The 23,065-nt window shown below is 43.1% G+C and overlaps 1 protein-coding gene and 1 non-coding gene across 3 annotated transcripts in view; both read left to right on the forward strand.

Moving 5' to 3' along the window:
- DOK7 (docking protein 7) overlaps positions 1 to 21,042 on the forward strand; it is a 47,461-nt gene extending 26,419 nt beyond the window's left edge. Inside the window, exons 5-7 of one of the 2 annotated variants that reach the window (XM_006262643.4) lie at positions 3,567 to 3,686; positions 13,668 to 13,775; positions 16,925 to 21,042. In XM_006262643.4, coding sequence (XP_006262705.1) covers positions 3,567 to 3,686; positions 13,668 to 13,775; positions 16,925 to 17,811 — 1,115 coding nt within the window. In that variant the 3' untranslated portion in view covers positions 17,812 to 21,042. The remainder of the gene's footprint in view (positions 1 to 3,566; positions 3,687 to 13,667; positions 13,776 to 16,924) is intronic. The other variant, XM_019479141.2, reaches the window with a different exon arrangement.
- On the forward strand, positions 13,174 to 13,276 carry LOC132248928 (U6 spliceosomal RNA). Its single transcript, XR_009460399.1, has one exon. It is a non-coding gene; the product is annotated as a U6 spliceosomal RNA (small nuclear RNA).
- Positions 21,043 to 23,065: the final 2,023 nt, after the last annotated feature.

Raw genomic sequence — 23,065 nt, forward strand, 5'->3', positions numbered from 1 at the left:
CAGCTGGTCTGTGACCTATGCTGCACATGGCACCTGAGTTGCTGGTCCAGGACTGCATCCATGTGGCGACTACTGTAGTCAATCTGGGATCCATGTTGCAAGTGGCACCCATGGGTGATGTGTACAGTGTGGATCACAGACAGGCTGGAGTGAATGCTGTATGTGGTGTTTGCCTGGGACTGGCTAGGCAGGGTGCTGCTTGCAGCACAGATCCCAGACTTGCCAGAACAGGTATAATTCTGGACCAGCAGCGGCAGGCACTGTGCATAGAATGCATCCTGGAGAGGATGCTGTGTGTGGTGTGTATCCAGGGCCCTGCACACAAGGCCCGTCTGGCATTCACCCTATGGGTCAATTCAGACCCAGGGGCAGCACCAGGGGCTTTGCAGGTCAGGCCATATCTTTGACACCTTTACCCTAAAGCATCCTCCTTTTCACTGCATTCCCTAGGCTAGTATAGCTTAGCACTGTCCCCAGCGAAGTCACTAGTGAGCTGTTGGGCAAGACTTCTAATTGTGAATAAATAACAGGCCATAGTAGTTGTGGTTCAGTGGTAGACTCTGTGTCCGTCACATGAGAGACCTGGCTTTGATTCCTGGACACGCACGTAACTACAGCCATTGAAGCACCGAGCGTCTGGACCCTGACATTTGGATTCTGTCTCAGTGGCCTAAAGAGGGAATGGAAATTCTGGGCAGCCTCCACTCCTCCGTGCTCTTGCCTAGACATACATGCCGAAGGTCTGGGTGACCTCTCATGCATAGACCATGATCTAGAGGGATCAACGTTTGCCTAGTGCTAGTTTGCATATCCACACTGTGGGGGACAAGCTTCTGCAGCTTGCCCTTTTAGTATGCTTCTGGTTTACCTTGCAGGGACCTGCAATAGTTCTGTCTCCATTCCCACTCACTCATTGCACTTTGTCCTGAGCCTGCCAATTATGGCAGAGGCTTTTGGGATGTGAGCTGAAGTCATTTTTTACTTGAGCTGAATTCAAATGGCAGCCTACAAATAAAAGGTTTTATAGGGTAGTTGCAAATCTCCTGAGCCATCCAGTCTGCTATAACTTGTGCAGTTCAGTGCTTGCCTGTTTGATTTATTTATCTAATGATTCTCATTCTAATTTTGTTTGGTGCTATTCTTAATGAATGGAAAGCAAAGTATCAGAACAGAATGAAGGGTAAAGATCTGATGACAACTCATAGAATCACATTACACTGTTAATAATAGGCACGCATGACAGGTCCTAGTTGTTTGGTAAGGAGGGAAATGAGTACACTGTTTATTAACTTCTTATACTGTATAAGAATAATTCTGAAAGGATCAAATCTTGTTTCTGTTGACAACAGTAGGCTAAATTATTGTCTTTGCTATAGTGATGTTAATGTGGAGTTACTTTAATTTAATTTAATTGAAATTACATTGGCTATGCATAACACTGGAATAATTGAGAACAGAAATGAGAAGTGAATGGAAGCTTTGCTATTGACCTTGTTGGAATCAGGATTTGGCTCTGGTTGATCATAAAACTTTTGATGTTTTTAATATTTTTTAAGCTTCTCAAAATGATTTTGTTGTGTGGAGACCATATTTTCTTTGAACCGATAGTTCTCAGACAGCGGGAATCTAAATAGGTGGAAGTGCAGGGCTGGATTGTAACCCACACATCTGAGCAGACATCTCTGCTTCCTCTTCCTTCATGGTGTCCTGTGGCCGACTCAACAGATACTGAGCAAGTTTCTGTTCTTGCACAACTAGATCATACTGTGTAGCAAATGCATCTACCTTAATTGCACTTTGATTATGATAATTTATGAGCTTGAAGAAAGATAAACCGGTCTGGTCCATATAGACCACTAATCACCAGTATATCTAGGAGCTGTAGTAGATAACAACTAGACAAATCTTTACAAACTACAGGCAAATTCAGATCCAAAATTTATGATTCTGAATGTAAGGCCTGAATTGGAAACTCTAATGCTAATACAGTTTTTAGCATTAAAACTGGAAGGGAAACTTAATTTCATGGTTAAACCATTTCTCACTACAGTAAAAGCTGTGTTAACTGGCATTTTACTAACTGGAATACTCTATTAACCAGAATTTCCAATATCCCCCAATACAAATCCTCACTTTAGCAACCAGAATCTTTGCCGAGTCTATCCAGCACGTGCATCAAGTATTTCTGTTGTTTGCATTAGTTAGTGATGCTGCTGATAGAGGAGCTTCTGGGAGCCCTTCTAGTTGATAGCTGCATAGGTGGAGGGAGAAAAAACTGTGTGCGCGCGCGCACGCGGGGCTGAGCACGCGTGTGCGTGTACAGTCCTCCAGGCAGGAAAGTCTGCAGGGGAAGGGGTGGGGGGAGGAGAAAGGGATCTGCGTGGGGCAGGGTGGGCTGCTGCTGTGGGCTGGGGCTTGCATAACTCTCAGATAACCAGAATTTTTAGATAACCAGCACCCCCTTACCCCACTCATGCCAGATAACAAAGCTTTTACTGTATTTTAGGGATCAAGATTAGAGCTAATGTGCAGGGCAGATTATCTCATTTATACCTATTGTGTAGTTCTTATACCCTTCTCTAAAGATCTGGCTTTACTATACAGTTGGGAATAGGACCTGGGATTAGATGGATTTTGGGTTTTACCTAGGATAGAAGTTCCTAAATATGAAATTGAAGATTCAGATCTGAAATGGAACATTTAGCCCAGTCTCAAAGAGTTTGATTTCTGCAGTTCATATCTGAATATGTAAATCAATAAGAGCTGGTCAGAAATTTTTTGGTGGAACTTTTTCCTGTTGAAAAATGCTGATCCAATGAAATTGAAATGCATTTAATCTTCTGAGAGTGACATCTGCATGGTTTCCTTGCAGGTGGCCCACCTCCCTCAGTCCACTAGGTAGGTTGCCATAGAACTTAGGAGACCAAGGTTCCTCATGGCTTTTTGGCTCCCAGCTCTGCAGAAAAACTGCTGTGTTTCTGAGTACTTTAGTGCTACCAGTTTCACGTGGAAAAATTTTTTTTAAAAAGCAGAAATAAATATTTCTATTTTTAAAAGCATTTTTGTGACTTTTCTTCTGCAAGAAATATGAAAACTTTATGATTTAATTTCAATGTGGAATGACTTTTATTTAAATTTTCAGACATGTCCTATGCAATGGGAATCCTGAGTCTTGAGCTACCCTAAAATAAATCTCCTGAGTTCTAAAGCAAAAATCTGACAAAGCTTTGATCTGAGAATTTTAATTTGCAAATAAGATTAGAAGACTCAGGCAGCTGTCGTTGCCCACTGCTTGCATTTTGACTTTGTTTAATTGCACATGTCTCAGAAGGTTAACACAGGCGGTAGAAATGATTAGATAGTTATTGAATTTGCTTTTGGTTTTACAGCCCAGAGTGTGTTGACCTTCAATTTGTTCCTTTTACCCCCCCCCCCAACATGTTTCGTTAGGTTTTTTTTTTTCTTGTGGCCAACACATTCTTTTGATCACTATTACAAATGTTTCTTATAAATATACCTCTCTTGTTTAAATGGAAAGTCTGTATTAATGTTATGCTTTCTTGCAGGGGCTGGTGTTTTTTTCCTTTCTTGTGCTGAAGGGGAGCAGATCAGCTTTCTGTTCGACTGTATCGTTCGTGGCATCTCCCCGACGAAAGGCCCTTTTGGGTTGCGTCCAGTCCTACCAGGTTAATATAGGAAGTATAGAGTAACCATGCAAAGTAGGAACTTGCTATGTCTAGCACTTATTGCTCTGATTGGAATTACAGCTTGCAGACACCAAGGGCATGGAAAGTGCAAAGTGGTTTTCATTCTGAAATGTCACAGTGCAGATTTATCAGTTGAATGTACCCAGTTTCCCCTGCTGCTCTGGCTCATTCATACTTCTGTGGCTGCTGGCCTTTGCCATGTCTTATCTATTTGTATTAAAATATAATATTTTGAATAGAGATGAACCCAAACCAGACCTGGTGTTTAAATACTCACAGTTCAAGCCTGGACCCCCATCTTTATCTGGCAAAGCATTGTTTTATTAGCAATTTACTGAATCCAAGCCCTGGAGCACCAACTTCGCAGCATTTAAAGTTTGGAGCCTATTTCAAATCCCTCTGTAATCACTGGGGAAAAAAAACACTTGAATTGACTTTAGAGGGCTTTTGACCAGGCCCCTAGACTTAATCTGAATTTTACAGTGTGGCATCTTCTCTGGTGTGTAAAGATTAAATGCCTTTTTTTCTATTTCATGGTAAATGCTGCCTGCACTGTAATGTTCAGAGAGGAAATCAGATGTGATCGTAGGGAATCCTATTGCCTTTTGGTTTTAGTGGTTGAGGAAATGTAATATACAGTTGGAAGGAGTGCATTAAGCAGGGCAGGAAGGTGGAAAATGAAACTATAGAAAAATGGCTGTGAAGTGTCCCTGGGGGGAGAGGGAGCATTTAGAATGGTGGGAGGCAAGATACAATTTCACATTTGAAGCAAATGTTCTTTGCACTTCCATGGTAAAATGTATTTTAGTGTTTTCATCATAAGAGTGCTTTTACAGGATTTAGTCACTGCTGCAAGCACACAAACTAGCTTAGGACTACTTTAATAAAAATCTTGGGTGCATACAGGGTAGGCATTGTGACATCTAAATCTTAGGCTCCTGGGCCCTGAGAATCCAAAGCCCAGAATTAGGTTTTGGGCTTCTTGCATAGGACATCGGGTCAATCAGGTACTTCAGAAGTGTGACCCAAAACCTGCCCGTGACAGGTTCTGAGGGGCAAACACCTATAATTGCTCCTTCAGGCTAAGTACAGATAGTCAAAAAAAAGCCCAAGGCTAAATCAATTCAGTCTTTGCAGGTTAGTCTAAGGTGTGTAGATTGAGCTGATAAGCAAGTGAACAGACATTCACTTTTGATTCTGGAAATGCAGCCACATGCCTGCAGTAGCTCAGATCAGAAGGCAGGGAGTGCTAGAGCCTGGCTTCCTGCTCAGCTGGAGGAGATAGCTTGGGCCAAAGTTAGCCTGCCCACACTGTGAGGGGGATCTTGAGGGGGAGGCGCAAAGCATCCTGGGAAGCTGGAGGACTGTGAGGTAACTTGAATCTGGCGGGGTTCTGGGACAGAAGTTCAATAAACCAATTTAATTTGAACCGGTTAAATCTGATACTACATGCATCCAGGTTTATTTTAAATCGATTTTGACCATTTTGAAGCAGTTTATGTGCACTGAACTTCTGTTGTGTTACAGATTTGAAGTGGTTTGTGTGTTCCTAGGCTCAAAGAATAGGGCAGGGCTCACGGTTTCCCTTGAAAAGCTTAGGCACTTAGGCATGAGGAGGAGGTGCTACTGCTGTTTGTCTTTTGTACAATAGCCTATTGGTTAGCCCACACTGTGATGGGGTCTCCTGAAGTGGGAGGCCTGGGTTGTAAGTCCTCCTGAGCCTGAGAGTGTAAATCTCCAACCAGAGTGCCCAAACTACCAGGCTGTTATCTGGGTGTTATGGGGAAAGGTTCTGCTGTTTCTCTGAAGCTGTTTCTGTTGAAGCTATACCACTTTGCAGTAAGAAATGCAGAATCCACAGAGCCAGGAAGAGACCGTGTCAGAGGGAGGACAATTCTGCAGCTCAGTATCTGGAGCACTCATATGAGAGCAGGAAGCCCAGGATTTTAGGCCCTGATCCCAGGACTCTCTGTGTGTTTTGCATTATATGATCTTTTGGATGAATCTGAAATAATGCTGGAGGCAGGGACCCAAGCCTACCCCTTGCACCTGTGAAAGTTTTTGGGGTGCAGTTTTCATTAAACTCATACAAGTCAAAGAATTGTAATATATATAAAAAAGCCATAGTATAATTAAGACTAAGCAGAAGTGGGAGAAATGTGATATTGAATCTGCTGTTCTTACCAATAAATGTTGTTTTCCCAATAGTAAAAAGGAATGTTTGTCAGCTCCTCCTGCATGTTTTGGTAGGAGACTGTATGAAAAGACATAACTTTTAGAGCCAGCCACATTCCTGATCATAGAATTATAGAAAATCATAGGAAATTAAGGTTGTAAGGGACCATAGGAAGTCATCTAGTCCTTCCCCCTGTTCAAACAAGGACCATCCTCAACTAGATCACCCCAGCCAAAGCTTTATCAAGCTGGGTCTTATAAACCTCCAAGGATGGAGATTCCACAACTTCTCTGGTTAACCTGTTTCAATGCTTTACTACCCTAATAATGGAAGAGTTTTTCCTAATATCTAACCTTGCTGCAGATTGAGGCCGTTGCTCCTTGTTCTGTCATCCACTGAGATCAGTCCTGCCACCACTGAGAACATTTTAGCACCACTCTCTTTGGAACCACCCTTCAGGTAGTTCAAGACTGCTATTAAATCTCCCCTCAGTCTTCTATTCTCCAGACTAAATAAACCCAGTTCCCTCCATTTTTCATAAGTCATCTGTTCCAGCCTCTTTGTTGCCCTCCACTGGACTCTCCAATTTGTCTACATCCTTTCTGTACTGGGGGCCCAAAATTGGACACAGTACTCCAGATGTGGCCTCACTAGTGCCGAATAGAGGGGAAGAATCACTTATCTCAATCTGCTGGCAATGCTCCTACTAATGTAGCCCAGTATGCTATTAGCCTTGTTCATGACAATGGCATGCTGTTGGCTCATATTCAGCTTATTGTCCATTGCAACCCGCAGGTACTTTTCTGCAGAGCTGCTGCTTAGCCAGTTGGTCCCCAGCCTGTGTGGGATTGTTTCACCCTTAATGCAGGACTTTGCACTTGTCCTTATTAAACTTCATGAGATTTCTGTTTGTCCAATACTCCAATATGTTGAAGTCTTTCTGAATCCCAGCCCTACCCTCCAGTGTATCTACTACTCCCCCCAGCTTGGTCTCATCTGTGGACGTGCTGAGGGTACACTCCATCACCTCTCCCAGGTCATTGATGAATATACTGAGGAAAACTGATCCCAGTACTGCCCCCTGGGGCACTCCACTAGACTTCAAGCCACTGATTACTACCCTCTGAGCCTGAGGATCTAGCCAGTTTTCTGTCCACCATACAGTCCATTCATCCAACCCGTACTTCCTTAGCTTGCTTGTGACAGTGTTGTCCAGCAGGTCTTCTCAGGTGCTTGAAAAACCATGTCTGAGAATGGATGGAACATTCTCAGTCTTCGTGAAAAAAAGTGACAGATAAAGTCCATCATCCAGCAAAACTCTAGCTAGACCCTTTGCTGGTATAACTAAATAAAAAAAGCAACCTTTCCCCCCCACTTCCAATGTCTAAAAAGAGATATGAAACATATTCTACGTGAAGCAACCTGATTGTGGTCTCTTATTTTGTCTTATAGGAAACATAACTTTGCATAAATTTACATTTCAGTCCTGTATTTATCATGTCATTTGGAATTTTGTATAGAACTGCTTAATATATATAGTATATATTATACTGACATAACAACACTACGCTGTGCACAGTGCCAGTGATTCAGCTGCAAACTAAATTTCTTAATCGACTATTCCATTACACAGAATATACTGTATTACTTGGAAAGGTCAAGTCATCACCAGCTGCATTCTGTATCTGGCAAGAGTATCAAAATCTACCAAATCTGTTGAAAGGGATAAATTAAAAGAATTAATCATCCCTACACCTCAGTTTACTAGATCAGAACTTCCTTGCCAATGTTCATAGGATTATAGGAAAGTAGGGCTGAAAAAGACCTCACAAGGTCATTTAGTCCAGTCCCTTGCTCAAGGCAGGATCATCCTTGACTAAACTATCCTCGTCAGGTGTCTGTCTAACCTGCTTCTGAAAACTTCCAGGGATGGACACTTCACAACTTCTCTAGGTAGCCTGTTCCAGTGCTTGACTATCCTCACTCAGAAAGTTCTTCCTAATCTCCAGCCTACATATCCTCTGCTGCAGTTTGAGGCTATCACTCATAGTCCTATCCCCTAGGACCTCAGCTAAAAGGCTCTTTTGATCCTGTTTTCTAATTTCCCTTCAGATATTTGAAAACTGTTATCTAATCCCTCCTAAATCTTCCCCAGGTTGTTAATATCTGCATTAAAATTAAGTAGTGCAAATCATGCTCAATACAGTCTTCCTAAGTGCCCTGTTTCTGAAATCTGATTTCCAGAATTTGGTTGTTTTAGAAACTTAGATGTGAACCAGATTTCTGTCTTCTAATTTGAATTTTGAATTCTTGCATTTGGCAACACCTCTGACCACTGAAAACTTAAAAACATGTTTGGAAGACTCCTCAATACCTTCAAGAAGAAGGCAAATAGACCCTTTAATGTTCGTACGTGTTACAAAGGGCACATTTTTACAAATTTAGTGCAGAACTTGGTGCAGTAAAAGGAGGTAGATTGACAGCACGGGCTGAGACTGCATTCTTCTCTCTACAGAGCATGTATTGTCTGGGGAAGCTACACAGTAAGTTTGCTCAAACTGTCTTTCCAGTGTGTGTTTGGAAAGAAGGAAGGGTGATGAACGTCTGCTAACCTTGTATTTGCAGAAAGTTCACATAACCCTTTTCTAAGGGGAACTATATAATTGAATATTAACATGAGGAAACTTCAAGGACACAAGGAACAAAACTTATTCTAAAACTGCCCCATTTTCCTGTTTTTTATTTGTGGTAGTGCTAAAGTGATTGATTAACAAGTGTCCAATTTCTAAAAATGTAAGTCTAAACTGCAGATGCCAGCAGGCACATAGCTACACTGAAATGACCATTGCATGCCCAGGCAACTGGTTTGAGCTTCCCATACTACTTCCCCTTCACTCTTGAAGCTTCAGCTGAAGAGCATGTCCTACCTACCCACTCCCCCTGTACATGTATGATCAGAAAATGCTGAAACCGATCTAGAGGTAGCCTGTGTTGCTACCATTGAGCTCTGTGTCTTTGTTGTGCTGAGGGGTAGCAGTGGTAGATGTCTCCACAGGGGTTTTTGTACCTCAGTTTTTGGTTTGACACAGTGAGGAGTCAAGTGTGTGGGTGGAATATTTTTGCCCCATGTTGGCATTTAAAGGGGTGCAGTAAAGAGGTGTACACATATACTTTGGTAGCTCAAATGCAGGAGCTCTATGTATAGTTTAGCCATCCAGTTCTGGAAATTGTAGTTTATTAGTAGAAAAATCGATGTCATTTTGGTACAACTGTATTTCCCAGTTGCATACCTTTGTGTATAGAATTGTTTCATAGTTTCATAGTAGCTAGGTTCAGGAGGGACCTGAACAGATCATCTAGCCTGACCCCCTGCCACAGTCAGGAATGAATGCTGGGTTCACAAGACCCCAGACAGGTGATATTAAGCATACACTGTGCTTGAATAACTACTGAAATGCTTCCAAATGGAACATCCAGACAAATATAATTAACCTCTTGCCCATAAATTCAAATAAATATTTAGAAAGAAAAGATGCAATACTTCATTTTTATTAACTATCATCACGTAACTTTTATTTCTAGAGCTTTGATATTTGTTATCAGCACAGCATAAGCATGAAAGGCAATTTTTGCCTCGCATCATGTACGTTTGAAAGAAAAAAATCTAGTCAAATAGCAAAGAAAACCAAGCAGCTTCAGCCTGTAGCTTTTTAATGAGGCAAAAAAGCTTTCAGAAGTTATTTGACCACATTATTTCTGGGGTAACTCTGTTAGCAGTGTGGGTAGTCGTCAGTGAAGCAACACTTCCTAACGGGCATGAGGTGCTAAATAACAATAAATGGATGAGATGGTGGAAGACTAAACGTTAATCTTTTAAGAGTTCTGCATTTTAAGTAGAAATTTGAATGAGCAACAGGAGGTCTTTTGATGAATTGATGAATGTGTCGCTAATCTTATATCTGCTGAAAGTTCACTTAACCTTTTTCTAAATGGAACTCTGTAATTAAAAGTTAACATGAAGAAAGTTGAAGGACACACCGAAAGAGATAAATTGGGAAACTGCCCCATTTTCCTAATTTTTATTTGTGGAAGTGTTAATTTGACTAATTAAAAAGTGTCCAGTTTCTAAAAGTGAAAGTCTAAATGCATGTGTCAGTAGGCACATAGCTACAGGGTACTATATCCAGGGGAATTATCCATCAGCTGTTGGCTCTCTTGTAATTCTCTCTGGTCCTCTACACATGATACAAAGGGACCAGAGTGGGAGAGAGGATCTCATAAGAGTAAAAATCTGACTTAAATTTGCAAAGGAAGGAAGAGATTTAGTCTTTGGTTCCGTCCTTGACTAATTGTGTAAAAAAAGCAACATAACATAGTAATACTTTTTATGAAGCCCACAATGCAAGAACATCTCCAGTAGCTCCAGATTTATTTTAATTCATAATATTCCAATCTGTAGGTGCTTATTCCATGCTTTTTGAGCTTTGAAATACATGAATACATTTGTGTAGTATCAAAGTATTTAAAATAGCCCACAATAGACAACTCAGCTGGGTCTAATGAGTGTCCACCAACACTAATGATAAAAATAAAATCCCTTTCATCAGAGGCATCTCAGTCAGTTTAACCTTCATGTAACCCCTGCCTAACTGAATGGGAAAGGAGTGGTAGGGGAAGGTTTCAGGAAGGAAACCAACCTTCTTTAGACCATTTTTCTTTAGAAATGATCAGGTTCTTTTTCAGTATAAGTATAAGCCTTAGCAAGGACTCGCTGAGGTCCAAAAAGGGCTGAGTTTTCAGGAGAGTGGGGTGGGATCATAGAGCTACCCAAGATATGGTATGAAAAAACCTTTGGAGATATATCTGAGATATGTCAGTCACTGGCAAGAAGAAATTGTAATGTTAGTGTATGTGAGGATGGCGTGGGGTTGAGACGTGACATAAACTTTCTCCAGAGAGTGACCCTGAGGTTGCTTACACAAGTGACATTTTTTACATGATTGGGCCTCTGAAAGCACTCTGCAGCTGTGACTTAACACACATGCATGGTTGCAGAGTGCTTTTAAAATGGCTGATCATGCAAAAAATTAGCTGTGGTCAAATGAAATATTAGATTAAGGTGCTCTAAAGCAGAGTGCCTTAGGTAACTTGTGTTCCCTCCAGGGTTAATTTTCATGTGAGGGTGGGGCTGGGCTGGTGCATGTGTACCCCAGGGTTGTCAGTGGGAGAGAGAGGGAGCAGCAACGCAGAGCTGCCAGCTGCTTTTGAAGGCCCAGAACTGATGTGGGGGGAGGGGGCAGGGTGAAATTTTTGCCTCATTGGCCCCCTAGCTACTCTGGCTAGGGTACTGGGGAGAACTGATCCGGCAAGGGGGCTCCATTCCATCCTGCTCCCCACCCCCAGCTCTGGCCATTCAAAAGCATCTGTCCGCTTTGTGCTGCCACTGTCAAGAGGCCTGGATGGGGGGGAAGGGAAGGGAGCCCCCCTTGCCTCGCAGGCCTGGCTCAGCTCCCCACAATCCCCAGCTGGGTTAGCTGTTGGGGCCCATGAGGCAAGGGTCTGTTGGGGTAGGATGGGGGGGAACTCTAACTCATGGCACTTTTTGTAAAGCACTGTGAGTTAGAGGGAGGCCCTGAACATCTGTAGGCACCCTGAGGCCCCCTCCACATGTTAAAGGTATTGCACAATTAGCTGGTTAACTGTGCAGTTCACTGAAAGCAGGTACATGTGCAAAGTGCCTGTCATACCTTAAAAAGCTGCAACCAGCTATCAAGTTAGACCTCAAAAATGTGTACTCATTTTATAACTGGTAGGTATCCAGCTTTAATCTGCATGTACAGCAGGGTCTCCCCTGTGGCTGGGAGCTGTCAGCTGACTGGACTCCCAGTTGTGGGGGGTGCACCTTGCCCTGCCAGGGCTGGGAGTTCTGCAGCTGAGAGGACTCTTGGCCCTGGCAGCTGCCAACTCTGGGTCCTGGCAGTGCCCTGTGGCTGCTAGGGCCTAGAGTCCCACACCTGCAGATGTGTTCTGGCAGCCACGGGGCATGGCTGTGATCTAGCTCTAGGGGCACATGGAGCCCCTGGGGCTGAGAGATGACAGCTGCTGTGGCCTCCCATCCCTAGGGGTGTGTGAAACTCCAAGGGCTGGGAGATTGTGGCTGCTGTTGTCTCCTGGCCTTGGGGCTGCACGAAACCCCTGAGGCTGGGAGACGCTGGCAGCTGTGATCTCCCAGCCCTGAGCTCACAGAAGCTGCATCTCCCAGCCGCAAGTGTGTGCGTGCACCCATAGCTGGAAGATCCTTAACTAAGGGGGCTCCTAGCTACAGGAGCTTGCTTCTTGCTGGTGCAGGGGGAGCCTGGCTTGGCCTGATGGGATCTAATGCGTGATCCCACAATCATTCCTTCTGCTGTGCACATGCAGCATGGCAGGAGGTATGATTGTGAGGATTGTGCATTAGATCCATTTTACCTTTATCTGCACATGGAGAGGGGCCTTGATAGACTGATCACTTCTTTGTGAATGCTTTAAGCCCTGGCCCTTTTATAGCAACGTTAGAGTTCACTGTAAAAACGGACAATATGTAGTGTGGCCAAATTATTCTCTCATTAGCACCAAAGATGCAGATCAGAAGGGATGGAAAGCCCACCTAGGTGAGGTTCAGAATTACAACTTTTTTACTGAAAAATTTAGTGTTATCACATGCAGTTAAAAAATTGTGTCAGGGCATGGAGCATGGGAGATGTTCTGATTCAGCTAATTTCCTGGGTAGCCTTTGTTGTAGGGGTTCCTAAGTAACCTCAGCTGAATTGTTAAACTTACCGTTTGTCCGTTATTTGTGGAAGTGAATCTCTGTACGGATATATTGACAACTGAGGGAGTGAATTAAGCCCAAGTCTTTGAGAATAGATAAACAGAATGTAATGATGTGGAAACCTTGGCTTCTCCAGTTTGAAATTGCTTGTTAATTCAGCCAGTTCATTAACAGTAAGTTATTTCCAATTTTTCTTTGTCTCTTTATTAAATGTTTCCATGTAGTCTTGTTACAGATGATATTACAACCAGTATGAGCAGGAACACTGAAAGTGCAGTTGTACAGAAGCTAATGTCTATTGTAACTCGCATTCACTTCTTTTCCTATTGAATTACAAGAGCTACTGAAACAGAAGTGATAAAATGAGTTAGCAGACCATATCCATTGCAGCTGCTCAACATGACACACATTTTAAAGCTGTTTACAATAATCTGTCAAATTGCTCTCAGGACTATAGTAATGATTGCTTCCAACATCTGGTTCCATTGTGGTGCATGGCTGGAAAATAAAACAGTATAGAGAAAAGTGGCATGTTCCCTACGAAAGGATCACACACATGTTTGTGAAGCATTCAGTATTTTTTCTCCAGTAAGATGGCAGGAGCCTCTTTCATCAAAACATTTATGCTAGAATGACCAAAACTAGATAATATACTACAGGGAATGGTCCTGTACTGGCAGGGAGATGTCCTAGATGACCTATTTGGTTTTTTCTACCTGTAACTTCTATGAGGTTAGATACAGGGTATCTTTTTAAATAGCTGGCCTCAGTCAACACATGTGGTAGCAAAAATCAAGTATTTTAGGGAACAGTGATACCTCAAACATATGCCAGTGTTTGCTGAAGTCCTCTGGTAGAAAATACAGGACAGCAGTAGATAACGGAGAATGTGGGAGGGTTTATTGGTATTTTCTTCAAATACTTTCATTTTTTTTTCTTATACATTCTAATGTGTTTATTTCTTTTTTTTAAGACCCAAGCACAAATCCAACCTATTCAGAAGAGAAATTGGTCCATGAAGCATTGCAGTTAGAGAAACGCTTGAGCTTACTATCCCATACAAGTCGTCAGGGCAGTGGAGGTAAGAAAAATAAGCTATATTACAAACCAGAGAGGCTTCAGAAATGAGAAAATGGTATCATTTTAAATTGTTGAACCTTTTTAAAAATTGGACATGCTGGTTCATTATGTTGCCACTGCTCTAAGGGCATTAATTAAAGCTTGTTTGGAAATGATGGCAATATTTCACTGGGTCTTGGATTAGGTTCTTGAGTGCCTATACAAGAAGGTGTCAGCATATGAGTAGTAAGTAAATCATAGAATCATAGAAAATGAGGGTTGGAAGGGACCTCAGGAGGTCATTTAGTTCAACTGCCTGCTCAGAACAGGACCATCCTTAACTAGATCATTCCAAGTAGTCCAGTCAGGACCTATGAGTAGGGGTCTACTCAAGGAGGCAGCTGGCTGATTTTGCAGGCAGATTGCAAGGCCAGCTGCAATTTTCAAGGGCTTATCATGGCTGGGCCCCCGTTCCCATGGGACTGATTGGCTGAGGGGCACTGGTGGCCCTGCTCCTTGCCACTGATTGGTGGAGAGGAATGGGGCCACACAACAGGCAGCCCTCTCAGCAAATCAGAGGTGAAGGGTGGGGGTGGCAGCCAGCTTGTCTGCTCTGCCCTTACCCTGGGAGGGCTGCGCAGCTGGGAGAACTGCTGGCTCCTACTGGGGAGCCAGGATTTTATTTTTAGTAACTATATTTTTTTGCCCTGCAGATTTTGCAGAGATCACCTGATTTTGTGATTTCGGCAAAATCTGCACAATTACAATTTGGCTAAGTTCCTACTTATGCAATAAAGTGACGTTTGAAGTTCAGTGTGTCTCTGGCAGATGCAGTTTTCCCATACTTGTGGCCTGTAGCACCCAGGTGAGTTCTGAACACACTACAACAGGGGACAGGTTAGAAGATGAGCAGGGGCAGGGTTGACCACTGGCATTAAAGTTCAGCAGAATTGCAAGGACTGGGCTCGATTTTTGGCAGGGGTCAAAACTATAAGTCATACAGGATTGTTGTTTGGTGAGTGTGTGTTTGAGGGTGACTTTAAGGTCAGCTCTAATTAGCAGCATAGACATGCCTTAAATGTCTGCTTCTGAGTATGTTTAGGACCACCTCAGTTTTGATGGTGGTGAGCAGTTAGACACTTGGCTAATAGCTGAAGTTCACTGGGATTCACAAAGTAGGCATTTCCCTGCCTGTCTCACCTGCAGGGCCCAGTCTGGAAGGCATTCTCAGAGCATATCTGTGAGAGTGGGCCAGTACAACACAGGCTGAGGAGATGATATTGCCCCAGTTTACTATCCCATAACTTAGTAGTTAGAACATCTCAGAGAAGGGAGACTTGGGTACATATTCTTTTGTCTGAGGGGACTCCCACATCCATGTTTTCCACCTTGGAAGGTGCACTAACCACTGTAATTGAGATCAGAATTTGACTTTTAGGACCAGGTCTTTAGGTGTCAAGCAGAATACACCCATATACATTGCAGAGGATCTGATGCATGGGGGCCTATTATTCATATCAACCAAACAGTGGTGTGCCCTTTTTCTCCTCCCCCACCTTGAATTTCAGTTCTTACATAAGGGAAAAATAGTTTCCTCTTCCACTTGTGCTACAACAGGGAGAATATAGGTAGACAAGGTTCCTTGGGTGAATCTGATATCTTTTATTAGACCAACCCAAATAGTTGGTAAATAATTATTAAGCAAGCTTTTGGGTTCAAAAACACTTCGTCAGGCTAAGGAAGTTTCAGCAGTAGGTGTGTGCTCTTCCTGGATGGAATGAAAAGTAAAGAAGCCAGCGGCTGGGCTGCTATGCATACAAGACAGTGAAATGTAGATTGAGGAGTCAATGGGTGAGAGACAGGCGGTGGGGGGGGAGGAGAGAGAGAAGGGGGATGAAAGTGGAGAGATACCTGGGGAGTCAGATGTCAGGCAGGTTATAATGTTTCATAAATACAATGTCTATATTTAGTCCATGATTTTTAGTATCCAGGAGGTCGATGAAGTGGAGTTCATAGGCTCGTCTCTGGGAAGTGTTTTGTAAGTTTCCTTTGAGGATCAGGACTGAGAGATTGGAGAGAGAGTGGTTTTCTTGTGAGAAATGTGCCCCCACAGGCAATTGGGTATTTCTGTCTTTGATAGATTTCCGGTGTGCATTCATTCCGGTGCGCAGTTGTTGTTTGGTCTCTCCTACGTATTTTCCATCAGGGCATTTGGTGCATTGGATGAGGTATATTACATTTCTGGATGTCCTTAGACCAACACGGCTACAACCTACACGCCTGTAACAGCAGGGAGAAGGTCTTTAGACATGATAGTAGTGTTTTGCTGTCCTTACCATAACAATTCAAATCCTATCTGTTCCACTGCCATTGTGAATTCTTACAATATGTATGCACACCATTAAAATTATTTCTGTAATTTCATTTGCTAATTAAAATAATTCAATTTTTAGTCCAAATGTGTCATGGGAGGTATATACAGAACATTCTGTATTGGGTTACAAAAGTATCATCATTAACAATAGCAGTCCATTTTTTGTTTGCCCATGTGATGTACAGCTGTGGAGTTTATTGTATTTATTGTAGGCTCTTTTGGGGTCAAAGATAATTAGGATCTTAATAATTGATTTTATTTTTACTGCTTCTTTTAAAGGTTCATTATGCTATTTTTTCATTCAGATTACATAACAGAAAAAGCAGCAGACACTGAGATTGTTCATTTAGCTGCTTCCAGTCCAACACTGAAATCTAGTCCGCAGGTTGGTGAAATTAGGAATCAAAAGTTTAAACTTTAAGGAAAATTCCCAGCTACTCTGACTCTCTTGCAGTGTGGATCAGGAATAGCTGAATGAAAAAGACTATACAGGGGTAGAATATGTCCTAGACAAGGAATAGGATCAGGTACAATTTCTTTAAACTTTGCATAAAATTCAGTATATTTTCTGAAGAAAGCAGGTTCACAATAAAGGTAGCCACATTGCTTTATATATATATATTTTTTTTCTAAAGGTACAATTCAGAACATGCATTGCATTGTTATGGCAGAATGGCCCCTTCCTCAAGAGAAACAGAACTTCATAATCTGTTTTTTATGTCTTTAGTTCTAACTACGTTCTTAGTTTAATCAACTAGATTTTGAATGTGAGAGTGATCTGGTTTCTTTTATTCCAGGAGATGACAGAAGTCTGTCGAGTTCATCTTCAGATACCAGCCACTCGGACGTTAGTGTTGGGAGCAGGTTAACGATTTGGCCTGAACAGTCTTCAGCCAGCACTTCTCAAGAGAGTCATGGATTGGGAGCAGCAAAAGGCATTCATCTGGGGGAAGAAAAAGCCCATGCAGAAGGGGCACGTGGCACTGCCAAACCACCTCCTAAGCCTCTTCGGTCCAGACAGCTGCAGGAAATCGGTCGTCAGAGTTCCTCTGACAGTGGGATAGCTACGGGTAGCCACTCTTCTTACTCTGGAAGTTTCTCTTCCTATGCTGGAAGCCTGGATATTTGCCATGGTGAGGAGTTTGGATCGTTGTTAAGCCTGCCATTGACCCTTCCTTCAGATCAAAATTTATGTACTTGCCCTCATGGTGAGCCCCAGAGGAGTGCAGGCTCAGAGTATCAGGTTCCCAGCTCTCTCAGACATATTTATGACACACCCAGGAGTTTATTACAGGCAGCTGCTAAAGACGTGCAACACAAGAGTGCAGATTCCACATTACCCAAGGACCAGGCCCAGGCACCCCAAGGCATTAGTGACCCTAAACTGCTGGTACCACACTTGGAAGCACAGATGGCACCTGAGCAAAGCCAAGACCGGGGAAGGCAAGCATCCGCACTCCCAGAAAGCACCAAGGACTCAAGTGAGGAGACATATGCGGAATTTGTTTCCAGATGGTCAGATGTAAAACCACAAGGACAGGTGTCAGACTCGAAAGGTAGTGAGTTGGCACCACCTAGTGGAGTCCCAGCTGACCCCTGTGAAATATATAGCCCCCACCCTGGGATGGCAAGAGCTCTCTTTTCAGCTTGTCCAATCTGTGGTGGACTAAAGGTAAATACCTAATGCTGAGCAGATGCTAACAAAGGTTTCTGTACCTTATTTAATAACTTTCTTTTAAGTAACTATAAACAGTTGTGAATTGCAGCCTATTCTTTTTTTTTGGATAATAGCTTTTGTACTCTTTATGGATAAGTTAAGAAGTTCAGTACATGGCTCACTATTCTGTCTTTAAAATCCATGCCTGGAACAAGAAAACATTTAAAGAGATAGACTTTTGGGTGTTACCTTTTAATAGGCCATATTCTCTCTTTGGATGGACATGAGTGGCTCACATTGTCTTCAGTGGAAATTGCAGAGGCACACTGGAGTTGAATTTGTCCTGTAATAACTAAGTACAAAGGAGACTGGTCTGCCTTGATGTTGGTTTTTCTTTCTTTCTTTTTTTTTTTGAGAAGGGTGAAGGGAGGTTGAACAAGACATGTCCTTAGCTATGAGCTGTAATTTAAAATTATGTCTTTACCTTTACTAGTGGATATACCTCCTGTGCTCATGACTAGTTTGCAACCATGTCTTGTGGCTGGAGAAGACAGAGTGGCAGAGCTTCTCAGTGGCAGCCTAACAAAGGAACTCCTACACAGAATCAGACCTAGTCAGAGCTAGTCTAGCATCTTGCCATTAACAGTGGCTAGTACCAAAGGCTTTGGCAAGATTCAAGAACCAGTTACAGGGAAACCTGCCCATGGGGAAAGATCTTTACTACCAGCCAGCAGAGACTGGCTTTGGACCTGAAAGAGGAGGATTTACATCCCTTCCCCATCCCAAGTTTAGTTCTTAATATTCACTGTCAGTTTTTTCATCTGTATAATTGGCTAATCTCTTTTTGAAACAAGTTAGGTTCTTAGCCTCAAAGAAATCTTATGGCAAATAGCTTGCACAAGCTGTTTGTGCATTGTATAAAGGAAATATTTCCTCCTGCCAGTTTCAGAGAAGACTTTTGTTGTTTCGAATGTAGTTGCTAAACTGGAATGAGAGAAATCTGTTCATGTTCTGGAGGTGTTGGAAAAAACTTGAAAGGAAGAGAGACTGTTCAACTTGAGGAGAGTGGTATAAAAATGGAATTTGGATAAAATTGTCTCACTCTGAGAAATATTTGTCCATGGGTGGATCTAGAATTTTGAAAAGGAGGGTGCAGATTGTGAGGTACATCGCTACATATAACACAACACATAGCTTTCTCCAGTTAAAAGTAAATTAGAAGCTTTACTAATATGTTTGGGACCTGGGACTATTATTCTAGAGGTGCATCGACCGATACATCATTCTGATATCAGATCAGCACTGCTATAAAGAAAACTGTATTGAAATTGGCTTTTTTTTTACCTGATGTGGCTGATTAAATGCTGTGTGCATGTGCGCAGCTGCAGTACAGCGTGTAGGTGGCGAGCAGCACAGCCCAACAGCTTGGAGAGCTGTGTCTAGCTGGTAAGTCTTGTGATGGAAGGGGAGTGGGGAAGGAAGAGGTGTAGGGGGAGCGGGGGCAGATCAAGGCCCCGGAGGTGAGGGAGGAAGTGGGGCTGGTGCAGGGCAGGATGCAGGATGGAGTCAAGGCTCACCTGGGGGATGCTGGGGGTGGGGGGGAGGGGGCAGCTCCCACTGCTGCACTTACCCAGAGAGTGCATGGGGGAATATGTGCCCCCCTGGATCTGCTCAGGGTGGGGCAGGATACTGCTGTGGGCTGGGGCTGTGCCAGGCACTTCCTGGAGGGGGCTGGGCTGGGCTGTGCTTGGGGCAGGGTGGGTGGCAGAGCTGGGAGGAGGCTTTGGGGGGGCTATAGTGAATTTTGGGGTGGCTGCAGCCTCTCCCAGTCCTCTTCCCAGTGCTGTCGCCCATCCTGAGTCCAGCCTCGCCCAGCCTCCACCAGGTAGAGCCCAGCGCCACCCCAGCCCGCAGCGGCAGCCCGCCCCACCCCCCCAATGCATCCTGGAATGTGCATAGCAGCGGGAGCCACCCTGCCTTCCCCATACCCTGGCCCCAGCCCTACTGTTTCGCATGGTGTAAGTGGGATACATTTTACATACTGTTATAGCCAGGTGGAACTGACTCATGGACCACCTAAGATATGAATTCTCCAAATTTATTTGAAGGTGTTCAGAAAAACTTTGGTGTGCTAATGCTTTCAGTGCTTTGCAGTTTCACTTAAACCATTAATTAGATTGTGCTCATATTTTTAAATGCCCAATATTTATTACAAAGAGAGAACACATTATACAGCAATCAGAAAGGACAGAAGCAGGTTTCTGTGTTCAGCTCTGCATAGAATTGTTGAAGATCATAAAGTCCTCCCTCAGGCTGAAGTTTTTCCTTTATTTCAATAGTAATTTTAGCAGAAAAGGAAGGAATAAGAAAGACTGGGGCAAATCATGTAGCAGTGTGCAGTGTCCCCTGTCAACAGAACTAGTGATGCATCAGTGTCCAGATGGAGGCAGGATTTCACAATGTGCTGGGGGAGTTGGCCTCTCCATTTTGTCAGCGAGTTAGAAGGACTGGAGGAGGTGGCGGATGGAGTGTGAAAGTTAATGGTTGCCTTTTTTGATCGAGTGACCCCAGTAGCTAGCATTTACAAGGCTGCTTTACTGCTCTTCCACTCTCCTTGCAAGTAGAAGGATAGTGACCATAATATAGGGCATCAAGATTGGATCTGTGAATTAAGTAACTTTAAAGTCAGGGCAGAAACGATAGCAGAAATTTCATCCTATTTTACTTGAGAAGAAAAGAAAAAAAACACTGAGAGAGAACTCCATAGCATATTAATATAAAACATAGAGGGAGTAGAGTGACTAGAAGCTTATTGGACACCATAGACGAGGCAGTAGATGTGCACGCTGTTTTCTATTCTGTTGTACATTGTACTGTACAGTGTCTACAAGATTTTCTGCACTACAAACTGCATGAAGTGTGCACTAATCACAGTATTTTCATATTGGTGATTTCAGTGATACAGATACATGTTGATTCGAGATCCTTGTACAGTATAAATATGCTAGGCTATGCATCTTGGATTGTTTGGGGGTTTACAAGGTTTGCAGATTTATTACTGGGCCATATTTATGCCATTTTCAACCCACTCCATATTAGAATGGGGAAAAACATTTCACTGTACATATTTGGTTCTGTAACTTCATTTATTCTACAGTTTAAAAAACAATGTCAACATTTTTATAGGTATTTTTTACACCTCCATTGTTTGTAACATTTCTTAGAAGCCTGAAAATAAAATTATCTTTTCCAACTGTTTTTGTCCATCTGGCAAATACTCTTTTTTCTGCCCAAACCCTCATCCTCTGATATTTTGAATGAATATGGAGTGGATATGTCTGTTTTTATTTACTTCCCTGTGGTGTGCCAAAATCAGTGATAGCAGTAGGAAATGTGTCTAATGGTGGAAATGATAGCTCCAATCCTCAATTCCTGCATCACTCCATAGTCTCATTTATTTAAAAGGGGTTTTTTTTCTGTGTGTAAAAAGTATAGGTTTTTTATTTAATGGGCTGTGACTCAGTCAGCATAAGAAAAGATGGCATTGATTTGCAATGATTTCTTTATCATAAAACACTTGCAAATATTCAGCCAGATATTCTGCTTGAGGATACCAGTACCCTTTTGGAGATAAAGACATGGTTGCATTGGGTTGGAATGATATAGGTATAAGCAGTTGCACTGGGATGGAATGAAGGTGTAAAGTGTTGTAACTTTAACCTGAGTTTCATATATTATTTATTCACTTTATATGCCACTTGCAACAAAGGCTCAGGGCAGCTTACACTGAGGCCTCCGCTACATGTGTGGGTAAAGGCACGATTGGATACAATGTGTGATCCACACAATCGCGCCTCCTGCCGTGGTATACGTGAGGTGCAGCTGGGCCTGGGAGCCCCATCAATTGAGGAGGTTTCTGCCCCGGCTGCTTGAGGCGCAGCTGGGATCGAGAGCCCCATGTGAGCTGGGGGCTACATGCACCCCCAACCCTTGGGATCATGGCACTCCAATCCCCAGGGCTTGAGCATTTCAGGTTAAGCAAAGGGCACGCCTTCGGCTGGGAGCCCTGTTAGCTGAGAGACCCTGCTACATGTGCAAATTACAGCTGGATAGCAACTAGCTATAAAGTTAGTACACATTTTTGAGGTCTAACTTTGTAGCTGGTTGAAGCTTTGTAGCATGATAGCTATTTACATGTGCAGCTGGTCTTAAGGTAATTGTGCAATTACCCAGTTCATTGCACAGCACCTGTAACAGGTAGTGGGGGCCTAAGAGAACAGAATAATTCACAAAACAAGAGAATGACCAGAGGACAAAACCGCTTAAAAGGGAACTAGACTATCAATATAAAACAACAAAGACCCCTTAAGAACTATCTCAGCCTGACTAAAGGTTACAGAGTTTAGGTCACTGCTGTAGGAACACGCAGACCCAGCAATTACACTGGAACAGCTGGCACTTGACTAGCAACTTCCTCTCCCTTTTTAAACTCGTTGAAAGTTACATCTCTCCACAGCCAAGGACCCAAATTCTTTTCTTAAGTTTATTTATTTATTTGATTTTTATACTGCCCTCTTCAAAAAGGTTCAGCGGTTTACAATAAAAGCAGACAAACTAATAAAATGACCCCAAAGAATACCCAGATTTTAACCACACTTGCTAAAAGCCTTCCCAAATAAAGATAACCAGGGTCAGGCTCGGGCTGTGGCCAGCCTCAAGCAGGATGGGGGAGCTCAAGGGCTGAGGAGCTACAACCCAGAACAACCTCCCATGTGTTTGGCTAAGTGAAGCTGGTGCATAGATGGTAGTTGTGGGAGGTTGCTCTTGGCTGACCTTAGGGATCGTGATGGAGTGTAAGGAAAGAGGTACCTATGACTTAGGCTATACAGGGCTTTACAGATCAAGACTAGCACCTTGGCTTGTGCCCAGAAAGCTTTTGAAACCTAGTGCACACTCTGGAGCACTGGAGTAATGTGCTCTTGGCCCCCAGGCAGAAAGCAGGCCGCTATTCTGTACCAACTGCAGCTTTTGGATGGTCCTCAAGGGCAGCCCTATGTAGAGCACACTGTAGTAGTGTAATCTTGAGGTTATGAAAGCATGGAAGATGGTGGCCAGATCTGAATCTAAAGCAAAAGGTTGCAGCCTTCCCACCAGATGGAGATGGTGAAAAGTGCTCCTTGCCACTGCTGCAATCTGAGAATCTTAAGCGCAGCTAGGGATCCAGGGGTATCCCAAGCCTGTGGATGTGAGTGAGAAGGGGCAGCTGAACCCCATCAACAAT

This window comes from Alligator mississippiensis, chromosome 2 (assembly GCF_030867095.1).
Source record: "Alligator mississippiensis isolate rAllMis1 chromosome 2, rAllMis1, whole genome shotgun sequence".
Taxonomy (NCBI): Eukaryota; Metazoa; Chordata; order Crocodylia; family Alligatoridae; genus Alligator; species Alligator mississippiensis.